A 15136-nucleotide genomic window follows, 5' to 3' on the forward strand; every position below is an offset into this window, starting at 1 on the left:
TCTCTCTCTCTCTCTCTCTCTCTCTCTCTCAAAAGAAATAAACATTTTTTAAAAGTCTCTCCAGAGGAACTTGGGTGGCTCAGTCAGTGAGGCATCTGACTTCGGCTCAGGTCATGATCTAGTGGTTTGTGAGTTCCAGCCCAGCGTCGGGCTCTGTGCTGACAGCTCAGACCCTGGAACCTGCTTCAGATTCTGTGTCTCGCCCTCTCTCTGCCCCTCCCCTGCTCACAACGTGTCTCTCTCTCCTTCAAAAATAAATAAACATTAAAAAAATAAAAAAGTGGATCAGTCACTGGAATCTACTCCTAAGATCATCATTGTGCTATATACTAACTAACTTGGATGCAAATTTTTAAAAAATCAGCAAGTGTTTGTGCTTCAAAAGACCCTATTAAGAACATGACAAGACAACCCATGGAATGGGAGAAAATACTTGCAAGTCATATATCTGATAAGGGCCAAGGATCCAAGATATATAATGAGCTCCTACAATTCAATAACAGACAGACAACCCAATTTAAAAATAGGCAAAGCATTTGAATAGACATTTTCCCAGAGATAACATACAAATGGACGCTAGGCACATAACAAGATGCTTGACAGTATTGGTCATTAAGGCAATGCAGATCAAAACCACTGAGACACCACTGCGCACACACTAGGATGGCTTCCGGCTACCGTAAAAATGCCAGTGACGACTATTGGCAGGGACGAGGAGACCCTAGAGCACTCAGACGGTCCTGGGGGGGATGTAAAGTGGCGCAGCCGCTTTGAAGGCCAGTTTGGACTTTCCTCAGAATGTTAAACACAGAGCTGCCACGTGGCACAGCGACCCCCTAACGGGGATCTCCTTCAGACAAACCGAAGTTTCAGGGGTGCCGGGGGCTCGTCACTGAAGTGTCTCACTCTCGGTGTCACCCAGGTGGTCATCCCAGGGTTCGGGAGTTCGGACCCCCCCATCGGGCTCCACGCTGGCAGAGTGGAGCCTGCTTGGGATTCTCTGTCCCCTCTCTCCCTGCCCCTCCTCTACCCGTGCTGTCTCTCTCCCAAAATAAATTTTAAAACATTAAAAGAGAGAGAAATGAAAGTATGTCCAAAGACGTGCACGTGAGTATTTACGGCAGTGTGACTCATGGGGACAGCCTACGTGTCCGCCAGGGCGATAAGCAAACTGTGATATTCCCATACCATGGACTTACTATTCAGCGATAAGAAGGAACAAAATACTGACACACGCCGTGACAAGAATGATCCTCAAAAGCATGATGCTAGTGAAAGAAGTCAGGCAGGAAAGGTCACATATCACGTGATTCCATTTACATGAAATTCTAGAATAGACTATCTTTGGGCACAGAAAATAGATCAGTGGCCGCCTGGGACCGGGGTGGGACTGGAGATGAACTGTTGCACAACTCCGTAAATTTACCAAAAATCATTAAATTATACACTTAGAAGGAGAGCTTTTTAAATTTTTTAAAAATGTTTATTTTCGAGAGAGAGAGACAGAGACAGAGTGTGAGCAAGGGAGGGGTTGAGAGAAGGAGACACAGAATCCGAAGCAGGCTTGGCTCTGAGCTGTCAGCACAGAGCCCCACGTGGGACTTGAACTCACGAACTGCAAAATCAGGACCTGAGCCGAGGTCAGATGCTCCACCAACTGAGCCACCCAGGTGCCCTGCACACTTTTTGTTTTGATGAGTCCGAATTATCTTTTTTTCTTCTGTTATTTGTGTTTTGAAATCGCATATAAGAAACCATTGCCTAATAAGATTCTAGACTTTAGCTATAATGAGATTGTGGGGGACCTGGGGGGAGGTAAAATATTTATATGTGGGAGGGACATGACTTACTGCGGACCAGAGGGTGGACTCCAGTAGGTAGCCTCCTAGCTGGTCCAAATGATCCTGCCTGGTGTTCATACCTTTGTTCGGTCCTTTGGCACGCCCCCCCCCCCAAACCACGTAGGGAAGGCCTGTATGGCCAATAGCATGTAGTAGAAATGATGATGTGTGACCCGGAGGCTCCTGCCTGGCCTTCTCCGAGGTCTCTCACGCTGCCTGTTGTGGGGACCCTCAAACAGCCTGTGGACAAGTCCGCACGGTGAGGAACTGAGGCCTCCTGCCGACAGCCAGCCTTCAGTCCACCTGGCTCAGGTTCGCTCGCAGCTCACCATTACGTCCTCTCCGAGCCTGCAGAGCCGCAGTCCCAGCCCACATCCAGGCTATAGGCTCAGAAAGACCTCGAATCTGCAGCAACTAGCTAAGGAACTCCTGAATTCCTGACCTACAGAACTACGTGAAATAACAAATGTTTATTGGTGCATTAAAAAAAAAAAAGGAAAAAAGGGGAGCCTGGGTGGCTCAGTCAGTTGAGCATCTGACTCTTGGTTTCATCTCGGGTCACGATTCCACGGTTCATGAGTCCCAGCCCAGAGTTGGTCTCTGCTCTGACAGTGCAGCGCCTGCTTTGGATTCTCTCTCCCCCCTCCCCCCCGCCCCCCCCCCCGCCCGCTCTCTGCCCCTCCCCCATCTCTCCCTCTCTCTCAAAATAAGTCAATAAACTTAAAAAATATATATAAAAGCCTCAAGGACAAATCACATCATGAGAGAAATCTGAAAGATGAGGTGATGTCTGTGCTGGAAACTTTACAGACGGAAGGGTAAGAGGAAAACATAGGACACAGAGTCTGTGCTTGCAGAGCGGGGCGGGGCGGGGCGGGGCCGGATCCGGGGCGGGGGCGGGGCCGGACCCGGGGGCGGGGCCGAGGCCCTCCACTCTCCGAGCCGGGCAGGGCCGTGAGCGCACGTTTCCTAAATCGTCCAGGCTGTGCCAAGTGCAGCACGGTGAGGCGTGGGGTGTCCCCTGCCCTCCTCCCGAGAACGTCGCCCGGCCGCAACTCCTGTTAAACAGGACGACGGGTGTGGAGACGAGGATCTGACTCCGACCAAGGCCGGCAGCTACCCACCGCCCGTCTGCACGGTGGAGGAAGACGCGTCCTCACGGTTCAGCTCCCTCCCTCCACGACACACACCCACCCCGTTGCTGTAGTTGGTGCCAATCGTGGCTCGGACACGCACGCCGTCCTGGGAGCTCGCGACACTCCCGTGGAGTCCACTCACCACCGCCTGGCAGGGGACAGCGCACAGGCCAAGCGCGGGGTGCGAGGACTCCCAGGCCCTGTCCAGGCCACTCCCGGGGCTGCTGCCACGGGCACCCCAGGAAGCCCCCTCCCGGACCCTGCCGACACCCTGCCCCGGGCCAGGCCGCTGCGGCTCCACTGCGGGCCCGCTCTGGCAGTGGAGCCGCCGGGTCTCCTCCGGCCTGGAAAGCAGAATGCAGAAGGCTACGGACCGGTTCTCCGCAGGGAAAGACCCACGCTCTTTGGGGTGGCGGAAGGGCCCCCCAACTCGACTCCCGATGCGTGGGGGCCGGAAAGCCTTCTGCTGCAGTTCCCTTAGCCATTTATTGTCAGGAGAGAGCGGGATGCGCACGCCCCCCCCCCCCCCAAGTCGCGGTCAGGCCACACCTTAGCAGTGTGGTGTGTGTGGCTTAGCCTGATGAAGTTCATTCAAGGTCAAACAGCGGGGCGGGGCGCCTGGAGGGGCTCAGTAGGTTAAGCATCAGACTTTGGCTCAGGTCATAATCGCACAGTCCATGTGTTCAAGCCCCGAGTCAGGCTCTGTGCAGACAGCTGGCTCAGAGCCTGGAGCCTGTCTTCGATTCTGTGTCTCCTCTCTCTCTGCCCCTCCCCTGCTCACTATTTGTCTCTTTCAAAATAAAATAAAGACATTAAAAATGTTTTTTAGGGGCGCCTGGGTGGCTTAGTCAGTTAAGCGTCCGGCTTCGGCTCAGGTCATGATATCACCGTTCATGGGTTCGAGCCCCACACTGGGCTCTGTGCTGACAGCTAGCTCAGAGCATGGAGCCTGTCTTCAGATTCTGTGTCTCCCTCTCTCCTGATCCTCCCCTGTTCATGCTGTCTCTCTCTCTCAAAAGTAAATAAAACATTTAAAAATTTTTATTTTTATTATTTTATTTTTTTAATGTTTTTTATTTATTTTTGATACAGAGAGAGGCAGAGCATGAGAGGGGGAGGGGCAAAGAGAGGAGGAGACACAGAATGTGAAGCAGGCTCCAGGCTCTGAGCTAGCTGTCAGCACAGAGCCTGACGTGGGGCTCGAACCCACGAACGTGAGATCTGACTTGGGATCCGTGCTTCCTGGGGTGCACCCGGGAGTCAGAAGTCGGAAGCTTAACCAACTGAGCCCCCCAGGAGCCCCTTTAATTTTTTTTAAAAAAGGTCAAACCGTGGGGAAGTGCTGCAGGAGCCAGGATTCAAACCCAGCTTGTCCCACTGAGATTAGGTTTCAGGGCCTTAGGGACACAGAAGAAATGATCAGTTTGGCCCAGAATGTGTCTGGAAAGTCTTCACTGCAAGCATTTCTTTAATGTGTTTTTTTTTTAAATTTGGGGGCACCTGGGGGGCTCAGTCTGTTGAGTGTCTGACTTCGGCTCAGGTCATGATCTCACAGTTTGTGAGTTCAAGCCCCGCATCAGACTCTGTGCTGATAGCTCAGAGCCTGGAGCCTGCTTCGGATTCTATGTCTCCCTCTCTCTGCCCCTGCCATGCTCACGCTCTGCCTCTGTCAAAACTAAATAAATGTAAAACAATAAAAATAAAAATAAATAAAATTTATTTTGAGAGAGTGAGAGAGCAACCTGGGGGAGGAGCAGAGACACGGAGAGAATCCCAGGCTCCGTACTGTCAGCGCAGAGCCTCATGCGGGGCTCAAATTGGACCCATGAGATCATGACCTGAGCCCAAGTCGGATGCTTCCCCGACTGAGCCCCCAGGGCGCCTCGTCACCGAAATGATGAAACGGCTCTGGAGCACCCACTGGGCTCTACCCACACTTGTCTTACTGGTCCCAGTCAGGGCTCCTCACACAGGCGGGGAGATCGGCGCCCAGGTCAGAGCTGAGTGCGTCACTCCCACTGAATCCCAGGTCCCGGGGGCACTGCTGGGGGCACTGCTGCGGACCACCCCCTTCTCACACCCGCTGAAGACGCGGCTGCATGCACTTACGGGTTTCAGACCCACTTTGCACAACCAAGGAAAACCAGTTATGACAGTCCCCATCTGATGGCGAAACGTCCCGATCAGCATGACGCTGGTGAGTCGCTCTCTCTGCCTACGGCCTGTCCTCCCTGCATTTCCACCCCTCCTCCTCTGAGAGGCCTACTGGGTCACTCCCACCATGAAGGGCCACCTCATGAACACCTGTTACTTTCTCTTCATGTGTAAACTACCTGTGGGTGGGCTTTTTTTTTTTTTTAATGTTTACTTGTTTGTGAGAAAGAGACAGAGCATGAGCAGGGGACGGGCAGAGAAAGAGGAGACACAGAATCCGAAGCAGGTTCCAGGCCCTGAGCTGTCAGCACACAGCCAGGTGCGGGGTTCAGACTCACAAACTGTGAGGTCATGACCTGAGCCAAAGTCAGATGCTTCACTGGCTGGCCCCCCAGGTGCCCTGTGAACCTCTTTGATCAGTATCACTTTTATTAGTATTACCTTATCTTTATTTTTACTTATTTTTTAAGTCAGCTCTGTGCCCAGTGTGGGGCTTGAACTCACAACCTGGAGATCAAGACTCACCTGCTCTACTGACCTAGCCAGCCTGGGGCCCCACCTTTCTTAGGCATCACTTACAAATCTTTTTTCTCAAGAAAGCAGCGAGCCTGCTGTGCTGCCCGTCCCCAGGGGCTCGGGAGCCTTTACCCAACCTTCCGCTCAGATCTCTGATCTACATTCTCCCCAAGGCTGTCACCCGCACGTGCCTTCCAGGATATTCCAGGAGGAATCAACGCCAGCAGCCTGGAGGAGGCCAGGCGCCCTTCACAAGTATGGTTGCAATTGCCTCACTTCCCGTATCATGTGACGCCCCCATAGTCGTCACGTGACCCATCGCGCCTTTAAGCCGGAACTAAACCCGCAGGGCTCACCAGGTGCCTGTAGCTCCTGGCAGCACCTGCATCCCCGTTTTTAGTTAGTGGGTGCTCTATCCTTCCGAGGCTCGGGAGCCCTGCCGTGCCGTCACCTGGTGTAGGATGGAGCGTTCGAGTCCTCTCCGAGAGGTGGGCGAGCCAGAGCCCCCACTGGTCCTGTCACTCTGCTTCTGGAATCCTGGCCATCCGGATGCTGGAACTCAGTGAATGACAGTCTCCTCAGATCCAGGCCATCATGGCTCTTTGACGGAGGGGCGGAGGGAGGGGGGGTCCGGGGAGGAGCTGGCCGGAGGAGGGGTGGACAAGAGTCCCGGCTGGGGTGGGCAGAGGGCTTGGTGGGAGGGCAGCACCCAGGTGTCTTGGGTCCTGTGCCACCGCTCTCAGAGGAAGGTGGGAGCCAGGCCGCGGGCCCCCCCGCCCACAGGAGAGTAGCTGAGGGCGGAGAGGGGCCTCCCAGCCTCTCCCCTTTCTGTCCTCAGGAGCACCCCAAGCCCTTGGGCCGGGGAGGCATCATGGCTGCCAGCCTCGTGGGATTGCTTCTACTTGAGGCTGTATCGTGGGCATCAGGTGAGTGAGTCAGAGAGGGGAGGCAGCCCTGGGGAGGTTGCCTTCGCCCGCTGGGCCTCGGGTCCCTTGTGCCACACCGGGGCGTCAGGGCTCTCAGCGAACCTTCTGGGTGACCAGGACCAACCCTGCGGGAGAACAACAGCGAGAGAACTTTCGAAACCAGCGTCCAGTCTGGCCCTCCTCCCTCAGCCCCGGCCGCCGCCTCTGCTCCTCCCTTGCAGGTGCCCGCCCCTGCAGCCCCAGAAGCTTTGGCTACAGCTCGGTGGTCTGTGTCTGCAATGCCACCTACTGCGACTCTCTTGACCCCCTGACCCTGCCTGCCTCTGGCACCTTTGCCCGGTACGAGAGCACGCGCAGTGGGCGCCGCATGGAGCGGAGTCTGGGGCCCATCCAGGCCACCCGCACGGGCCAAGGTGACCCCTCCACCCCGCCCCCACGGCTGGGCCCCCTGGAGCTAAGTCGTGCCTGTGGCCTCACTTCCCTGTGCGCTGACACCCTCCGTCTCCGTGCCCGTCCTCAGGGCTGCTCCTGACCCTTCAGCCAGATCAGAAGTTCCAGAAAGTGAAGGGGTTTGGAGGGGCCGTGACAGACGCCGCCGCCCTCAACATCCTCGCCCTGTCAGCCCCCGCCCGCAATTTGCTCCTCAAATCCTATTTCTCCGAAGAAGGTGAGGACGGGGTGGGGGTGGGGGGCAAGATGACATAGTGTGATTGCCACTCTGACCTTCCCGGTGGCCGTGATCCCACCCGTCCCTGACATTTGGGTCCTTCCTACCTTCCGCTGAGCGTTCCACCCAGGTGCCTGGCTCCGCAGACCCCAGCCCAGGGCCCAGGCGCCTCAGACAGAACTCAGGCCTGGCAAGTGGTAGGCAGGCCCCCCCCCGCCCCGCCCCGTTGACTCAGACGCTCATGTGTCGGCCTTCGCTTCCCGCAGGCATCGAGTACAACATCATCCGGGTGCCCATGGCCAGCTGCGACTTCTCCGTCCGCACCTACACCTACGACGACAGCCCTGATGACTTCCAGTTGCGTGACTTCATCCTCCCCGAGGAAGACGTCAAGCTCAAGGTGGGCACTCGACCCTGGTGGAACGCGATGCCTGCTGGGCGAGGAGCGTCGGGCCAGAGGAGGCTGCGGGGAGACACAGAGCCCATCCCTGCTCTCGGTTCTGTCCCGAGGTGGGCAGGGGCCGACGGCTCAGCCTGACGCACCAGTTGGGCCAGTCTGTCCGTGTTCCAGCTCCATGTCTCCTCACCTCCACGGTCTCTAGATACCCCTGATTCACCAGGCCCTGGAGCTAGCCCCACGCCCTGTGTCACTCTTCGCCAGTCCCTGGACATCACCCACTTGGCTGAAGACCAACGGGGCAGTGAATGGGAAGGGGTCACTCAAGGGGCAGCCCGGAGATCTCTACCACCAGACCTGGGCCAGATACTTTGTTAAGTAAGGGAGCTGCAAGCCCGTGGGTCTGACACCCCCCTAGTCTTTGCACCCCCGTTCCCCCGTGGCCCTGGCTCACCCCCAGGTCTGACTCCTCAGACCACCTTTCTACCTCCTGGGCCTTTCAGACTCTGCCTGTCGGTGTCCCCACCTCAGCGGGCCTCCATTCCCCAGGGTGCTGGCCTCCCCTCTCGCCCAGGACCGCACTCATCCTTCTCCCTGCCAGGTTCCTAGATGCCTACGCCGAGCACAAGCTGCAGTTCTGGGCAGTGACGGCAGAGAACGAGCCTTCCGCGGGTCTGATCAGCGGGTACCCCTTCCAGTGCCTGGGCTTCACCGCTGAGCATCAGCGGGACTTCATCGCCCGGGACCTGGGTCCCGCCCTCGCCAACAGCACACACCGCGATGTCCGCCTGCTCATCTTGGACGATCAGCGCTTGCTGCTGCCCCGCTGGGCCCAGGTGGTAAGGCCCAGGGCCTCTGGGGTATCCCGGCACCCCCAAATCTAGCATCCAGCTAACTGGCTCCCAGGGTGTCTTTCCTGCCCCAACTCTTGATTCCTAGAACCCCCTGGGCGGGAGCCAGGCAGCCGGGCGGCTCCCCTGGGGGGCGGAGGGGCCAGAGCCTCCTCTGGATCTCCAGGGCCCCAGAGGCCCCCGAGGTGCGTCACTTTAACCCCTCTAGTTGCCTGCCTCCCACTACCCATGTCTCAGGTCCCCAGGGCTGCTTCTGGAACCCTCCACGCAGGGCCTCGTTTTAGTGCCCCCCACCCCCACCCCGTACAGGTGCTCGCAGACCCGGAGGCGGCCAAGTATGTTCATGGCATCGCGGTCCACTGGTACCTGGACTTCCTGGCCCCAGCCAAGGCCACCCTGGGGGAGACCCACCGCCTGTTCCCCGACACCATGCTCTTCGCCTCAGAGGCGTGCGTCGGCTCCAAGTTCTGGGAGCAGAGCGTGCGCCTGGGCTCCTGGGACCGAGGGATGCAGTACAGCCACAGCGTCATCACGGTGAGCGCCCGGGGCCCCCGCCACCGCGTGCCTTCCTCATCCCACCAAAGGGAGGGCCTCTCTCTTCTCCAGCTTGTCCCTGTGACTGGCTCTCTGGGGCAGGCTTGGGGATGCGGGGGCTCTGTATCTTGCCTCCCCTCTGCCGGCTTGCTCATCCCACCGCTCCCCTCCTTCCTGGTTTGCTCCCTTGCTTCCATCCTGGCCGCCCGCCCTCCCCTCACGGGGGCCAGGGCGCCGCCAGCCCGGCTCACTCACGAGACCCTTGGCGACGTTGTCTGGGGACCCCACCCGAGGCCTTTGTCCCTGCCCCGCCCCGCCCCAGAACCTCCTGTACCACGTGGTCGGCTGGACGGACTGGAACCTTGCCCTGAACCCCGAAGGGGGACCCAACTGGGTGCGCAACTTCGTCGACAGCCCCGTCATCGTGGACATCGCCAAAGACACGTTTTACAAACAGCCCATGTTCTATCACCTTGGCCACTTCAGGTGAGCGGTGGGTGGGCGCCCCACCTCCTCGCCAGGCCTGTGTCTCCTGTGTGGGGCTCCTGTCACCCCCGGGAGGAAACAGGAAGATGTTCAGGGTGGGAGCTTGGGAGAGACACACCTGTGCCTCTTGCACCATCCGGGCAGGAAGTGACTGAGTGGCGGCGGGCAAGCCCTGCATGCCGGACGCTGGGGTCAGGGAGCGAGGGCAGGGCCTGCCCAGCAGCATCGAGCTTCGGTGACCAGACCTTTGGCCAGGGCACTGCCCCTGAGGGAGCGGGTCCTGCCCCGAGGGGCGATGCTGGGGTCCTGGACCATCCCGTCCCCTGCCCCCAGCAAGTTCATTCCGGAAGGCTCGCAGAGAGTGGGGCTGCTGGCCAGCGAGAAGAACAGCTTGGACACAGTGGCGCTGCTGCGCCCCGACGGCTCTGCGGTTCTGGTCGTGCTGAACCGGTGAGAGCGGCAGGGCCGGGGGCAGGGAAGGTAGACGGCGGGCTCGGCAGGACTGAGCACTCAGCTTCTCCCTTGCTTCCCCAGCTCCTCCAAGGACGTGCCCCTCACCATCGCAGACCCTGCTGTGGGCTTCCTGGAGACCCTGTCCCCTGCCTACTCCATCCACACGTACCTGTGGCGTCGCCAGTGACGGGGCAGAGACACCGGCAGCACTGGGTTCACTACGGGCATTAAAGGGGCAGAGTCGGCTCACGCGCTGTTTGTGGCTAAAGAGGGTACAGGAGGGCCAGGGCGAGCTTGGGTGATGTAAGCCCAGGGGCCGTGGTTTATGTGACTCACCCCCCCACCCCACCCCCCCGTGGGGGGCCAGGGCCTGGAGGCCCCTAAGGGGAGGAGAGGGGAGCCCCAGCGGCCCCGCCCCCAGGCCTGTGTGCGTGTGTGCTGGCTCCCGTGGAAACTGGGCCCGGGCCCAGGGTGAGCTCACTGCCTGTACGGACACAAGCTGGGGGCGGGGAGCTGAGGAAAGGGAGCCCCAAACGGGGCGCCGTGTCTTCCGTGGGCCGTGTGGAAGCGCTGACGGTGTCAGGGCACCAGTGGGTGGGCTCAGGCAGCCTCGACAGCCCGCGGCCAGTGGCTACTGGAAAGAGGGCGGCCCCTCAAGAAAGAGAACGTGTAACTGCAGTCCACGTGGACGGCTTTATTCCGGGAGGGGCGCCCGTTTTCCGGCCGTACCGACAGTGGGGAAGCAGAGAAGCCTCTGGAATGTGTGAGAGCAGAAAAGTCCGGCCTGGGAGCTCGCGGCCAGGTCACTCGTCCTCCTCCTCCTCCTCGGCCATGCGCAGTGACCGGGGGCCGGGGGCCCGGGTAGGCGCTGCCCGTTGCAGGGACACGATGCCGCTGAGCAGGGCGTAGCCGGCCATGGCCGCCAGCGCCGCCAGCACCGACAGCACCTGGTCCCGCCGCCGGTGCGGCTCCTCCTCAGCCTCCGGGCCTGCTGGCGTCTGGCGTGGAAGCGGCACCTCCGCTGAGGAACAAGGAAGGAAGGGGGAGGGGGTGGGGGCTGGTTCCGGGGTTCGGGTCCCTGTCCCGCACCCCACCCCGGTGAGTGCCCACGCTCACCTCCATCCCAGGGGAAGTAGAGGCTGAGGATGTGCGCGCAGTAGGCGCAGAGGTTGTGCAGCCCCCGCAGGTGGGCCTGCAGCTTCCCGCTGGGCAGCCTCGCCTGCAGCAGCAGCGCCAAGTAGCCAAACATGAAGGCGTCCAGGGAGGCGGGGCTGGAGCCCAAAGAGAAGGGCTGTAGGGGAGCGCCTGGGGCCCCAGGGCGGGGGAGCGGGGGGCCCTGGGGGGGGATGGCCGGTCCTGGACCCCGCCTGGCGCAGGGAGGGCCCCCCAGGCGGCGCCAGCCAGGCCCTGAATGGGACTCTATCCCAGGGCTGCATAAAGGCCACATTGAGAGCCCCGCGGCGGCTCCTAGGCCTGGCAGCCCTCCCGCCTCACACACAGCCCCTCTGTCGGCAGCCGTCTGTCCCCAGGACCTCCCGTCCAGCACTGGGGCCACCCCTCTTCCCACAGCGACGTCTGGGCCTGCCTCTCCCTGCCCGGGGCCACCTGGTCTCCCCGGAGGCACACTCACGCATCCCCAAAGAAGAACTTCTGAGAGCCCAGGCGCTGGGAGAGCAGGGTCAGGCATTCCCGAGCCTCCTGGTACAGCTGCAGGGGGGAGGCGGGGCGGGCTGTGGGCTATGGGGACCCTGGGCACACCCTCCCCCCCGCCCCCCCCCTGCCCCCGCCCAGGGCGCACCTCCTTCTCCAGCTCGTCCTCGTCCTCGGGCCTGCGCTCCCCGCACAGCAGCTGCAGCCGCTCCATGAACTGTCGCTGCATGCGGCCAGGAAGGAAGAAGTTCAGGGGGAAGGGCATGGCCTCGGCGTACCACTTCCGGGTCACCTCCACGTAGTTCTTGGTGTCCACCCAAAAAGTATGGATCTGAATGTGGGGGGCAGGAAGGACGAAGCGGGTCTGAGCCGGTGCACCTGCATAGTGTGGGAGGCCTGCCCCCAGCGCGCAGGCGCGGGGTGTGAGCACCACGAACGCCAGGCGGTCTGGACACACTCACCAGCACCGGGAGCAGCTTCTCCTCCAGCAGAGACATGAAGGCCAAGGTGTCTGCCCCCTGCCGGGCCGACAGATCGTAGTCAGCGTTGTACTTCTGCGGAGGAGACGGCGGTCAGGGGGAGGCCTCCTGTCCAGTACCGGCCTCACTGGCCCCTGCGGGGAGCAGACGGAGGCCAGGCAGCTTCTCCCGCCGAGGCCCCCTTGCCGGGGCCCGTCCAGTAGCTTGTTGCTGTTGGCGGAACGCCCGGACCTTGGAGCCTGCTGGCCACCGAGGCCGGGCGCCCACAGCGGGAGAGGAAGGCCCAGCCGCAGACCAGGAGCGGCTCCCGGAGTCTCCGCGGAGAGCTTTCTAACAGAAGTCCCCAGCACGGGCGCCCTGGGGCTGGCGGGGCGGCTCGGGGCCGGTGGCCTCGGAGCCAGGGCCCTCCGGCGGGTTCCCTCAGCGTGTTCTTGGCTCTTTCTTCTGTTTCATTCCACGGCCTGGGTGCTGCCACCGCACGATGTCCCCACATCCTATGTATCGCTCACCCCACCTTCGCAGGCCCCAGTGTTCAGCAGCCCTCTGCACACCTCGAGTGAGGTCTGTCCCCACGCAACCTCCGGAGCAGGCACCTTACAAAACTTGCTGAGCCTCAGTTTCTCCCCTACAGAATGGGGTACCAGCCCTCTCTCAATGTGGCTGTGTTAGGAGAAAACTCTGGGGACTGGAAAAACCGTGCTCACACATAAGGACATGGGTGGCGGCCCGGCCGCCAGGGACTTTGGCTTCTCCCTGGATCCCCTCTCCCCAGCCCCCAGCTCCTTCACCGCTGGGAAAACAGAAACAAGGCGGGTTGCATGTCCACCACGTGTTCCCACGAAAGCGAGCCGAGCCCTTGGAACGCACCCTGGCTAAGCCCCCTGGCTTCAAAGGGGCTTACGCTCTGAGAGGTGAAGCCACCTGCTCAAGGTCACACAGTCAAGGACAGAATGAAGAGCACAGCCAAGATATCCTCACTCCTCTTGTAATGCTGTCTCGACTTCCCCACCCTGGCCCTATGCCTTGTCCATCCTGAGCCCCATGTCCAGCCCAGCCTGGTCCCTGAGAAAAGGGCGATGGCCCTGACAAGTCCCTCTCCAGAGCCACCTCCGAGGACCTCAGCCTCCCCTGAGCCAAACGTTCTCCTCTGCCCTCCTTTCCCTCCACGTGTCACCAGCCCACTCCCCTCTCCCTCCCTCGCAGCCCCGCAGGCTCCGGATATGTCCCCAGCGCCCCAGCTGAACGCCTGGGCCTGGCCAGCGCTTACTGAGTCCACACCCGGCATGCCTCTCTGTCAGGCCGTGTGCTCAGGGGAGCCCAGCTCGGCGCGGGTGACACAGGCGTGGTGCACTGGCGCCTCGGCCACTCTCACCAGCAGCCCTCCTACCGAGCCACCTACCTCTTTTCGCAGGTGGGTGAGGATCTTGTGTGGCACCGAGATGACCTCTCCGTCACTGGTCCGGAGGGCAGGCAGAGTTCCTGACGCAGAAACAAAAAGGCACCAGCAGCCCCTTAGCTGCCTATCCCCCGCGCACAGCCCTGTCTGTCTCCTGCCCCTCCCCTGCCTCACCCCGGGAGGCTGAGTACCTGAAGGGCTCCGCCAGGGGTTGCCAGTCTTGTGCACCTTGAGGGGGGCACCAGTGAACCTGGCATAGGTCTGCAGGGAAGGAAGCAGAAGGCAGAGGCCCCCACAGGGGAATCAAGAAGAGAAATGACAGGGGCACCTGGCGGGGGCTCAGTAGGTTAGACCTCTGACTTTGGATTTTGGCTCAGGGCATGATCTCACGGTTCGTGAGTTCGAGGCCTGCGTTGGGCTCTGCGCTGACCATGCCGAGCCTGCTTGGGACTCTCTCTCCCTCTCTTTCTGCCCCTCCCCTACTTGCATGTGCTCTCTGTGTCAAAATAAATAAGCATTAAAAAGAAAAAAAGAAATAATATTTATTGAATATTAAATGCTTAGTACTTGACTCACAGAGGCGGACATTATGGTTTCCATTTTACAGCAGGGAACACAGGGCTCACGGAGCCAGTGAGCCTGTAACAGCAAGTCTGCCAGTAAGAGCCTTGTCCCTGGCTCCTCTCCTGCCACCTACCTGATGTACGTGTCCTGAGTTCTTCCTACCCAGTGTGTCCCTTCTCTTGGAAGCACTGATCAGGCCCTTCTTAAGGAGTCTCTGTGGCCTATTCCTCCTTAAACCTTAACACCTGAACATATTACGTTTATTTGTTAACACGTCTGCCTTTCCGTAAACAACTACAGGGGAGGAACTAAGTCTTACTCATCTTCCCGTGCACGGCGTGATATCTGGAAGAGGTCTGATACATGCTTATTAAATGAAGAAGTGAATGAATAAAGCGAACCTGACTCCAAAGCTCTTTCCACAGAGCCTGGCAGGAGGCCTTCCGGTTCAATAAATGAACTCATTAATGCTGTGTAGTGAGGAGGAAGGGGAGGGGGAGGAGGAAAGGGAGGCTGAGGAGACAGGAATGCCAAGCCCGAGGACCCTCAGATCCGCGAGGGTCAGTAAACCTCCAGATGAAGAAACAGTGCTCCGAGACCAGGGAGAGCCCCAAGGTCACAGCCAGTAAACGGATGAACAAGGACTAACACACATTTCCTGAACCCCCGACCAGGCCTCTTTCTATGGCTGCGGAAAACCTAGGCTGTTAACCCACAGGGCACTGAGCCCGTATCGGCCAGCACGCCAGTCTTTGGCTGCCTCAGTTCCCCGCAGTGCGCCCGTGCTGAGGCGCCCTGGTGAAATTCGGAAGATCGCCTAGTTCGGCTCCCTCCCCAGTCCTCCAGGGCGCAGCAGAGGGCGATGGCGCCACCCCTCACCAGCACGGCCAGGCTGTCCAGGTCCACTGACGGTAGCCCCCAGCCCCCCGACCAGCAGAACAGCTCCATGGGCGCCGCCATCTTGCCCGCCCTCTGTCCCGGAAGCACCTCCCCCCGGGCTTCCGCCCGCCCTCGAGGCCCCGCCCCCAGGCCCGCCCCTCCGGCCGCCTGAGGCGGGGGCTGCGGGGCGGCCGCAGGCGAGGCGGG

The 15136-nt window shown here is 60.1% G+C and overlaps 2 protein-coding genes across 2 annotated transcripts; one reads left to right on the forward strand and one right to left on the reverse strand.

Annotated features, from left to right (window-relative positions):
• Positions 1-5975: 5975 nt before the first annotated feature.
• Positions 5976-10210, forward strand: GBA (glucosylceramidase beta). The gene is made up of 11 exons (XM_029936030.1): positions 5976-6135; positions 6486-6573; positions 6795-6986; positions 7094-7240; positions 7507-7640; positions 7843-8015; positions 8239-8476; positions 8798-9022; positions 9345-9508; positions 9842-9958; positions 10043-10210. The coding sequence occupies exons 1-11, from the start codon at positions 6109-6111 to the stop codon at positions 10146-10148; spliced, it is 1611 nt and encodes a 536-aa protein (XP_029791890.1). The 5' UTR covers positions 5976-6108; the 3' UTR covers positions 10149-10210.
• Positions 10211-10635: 425 nt separating this feature from the next.
• On the reverse strand, positions 10636-15127 carry MTX1 (metaxin 1; the record flags this gene model as incomplete). The annotated part of the gene is made up of 8 exons (XM_029933459.1): positions 10636-10982; positions 11078-11232; positions 11592-11668; positions 11760-11942; positions 12073-12165; positions 13490-13569; positions 13678-13747; positions 14930-15127. Coding segments are annotated over 8 exons (1074 nt in total), but the record flags the coding sequence as incomplete, so codon positions are not given.
• Between the last annotated feature and the right edge of the window lie 9 nt (positions 15128-15136).

Source organism: Suricata suricatta, chromosome 3, assembly GCF_006229205.1.
Source record: "Suricata suricatta isolate VVHF042 chromosome 3, meerkat_22Aug2017_6uvM2_HiC, whole genome shotgun sequence".
NCBI classification, from domain to species: domain Eukaryota; kingdom Metazoa; phylum Chordata; class Mammalia; order Carnivora; family Herpestidae; genus Suricata; species Suricata suricatta.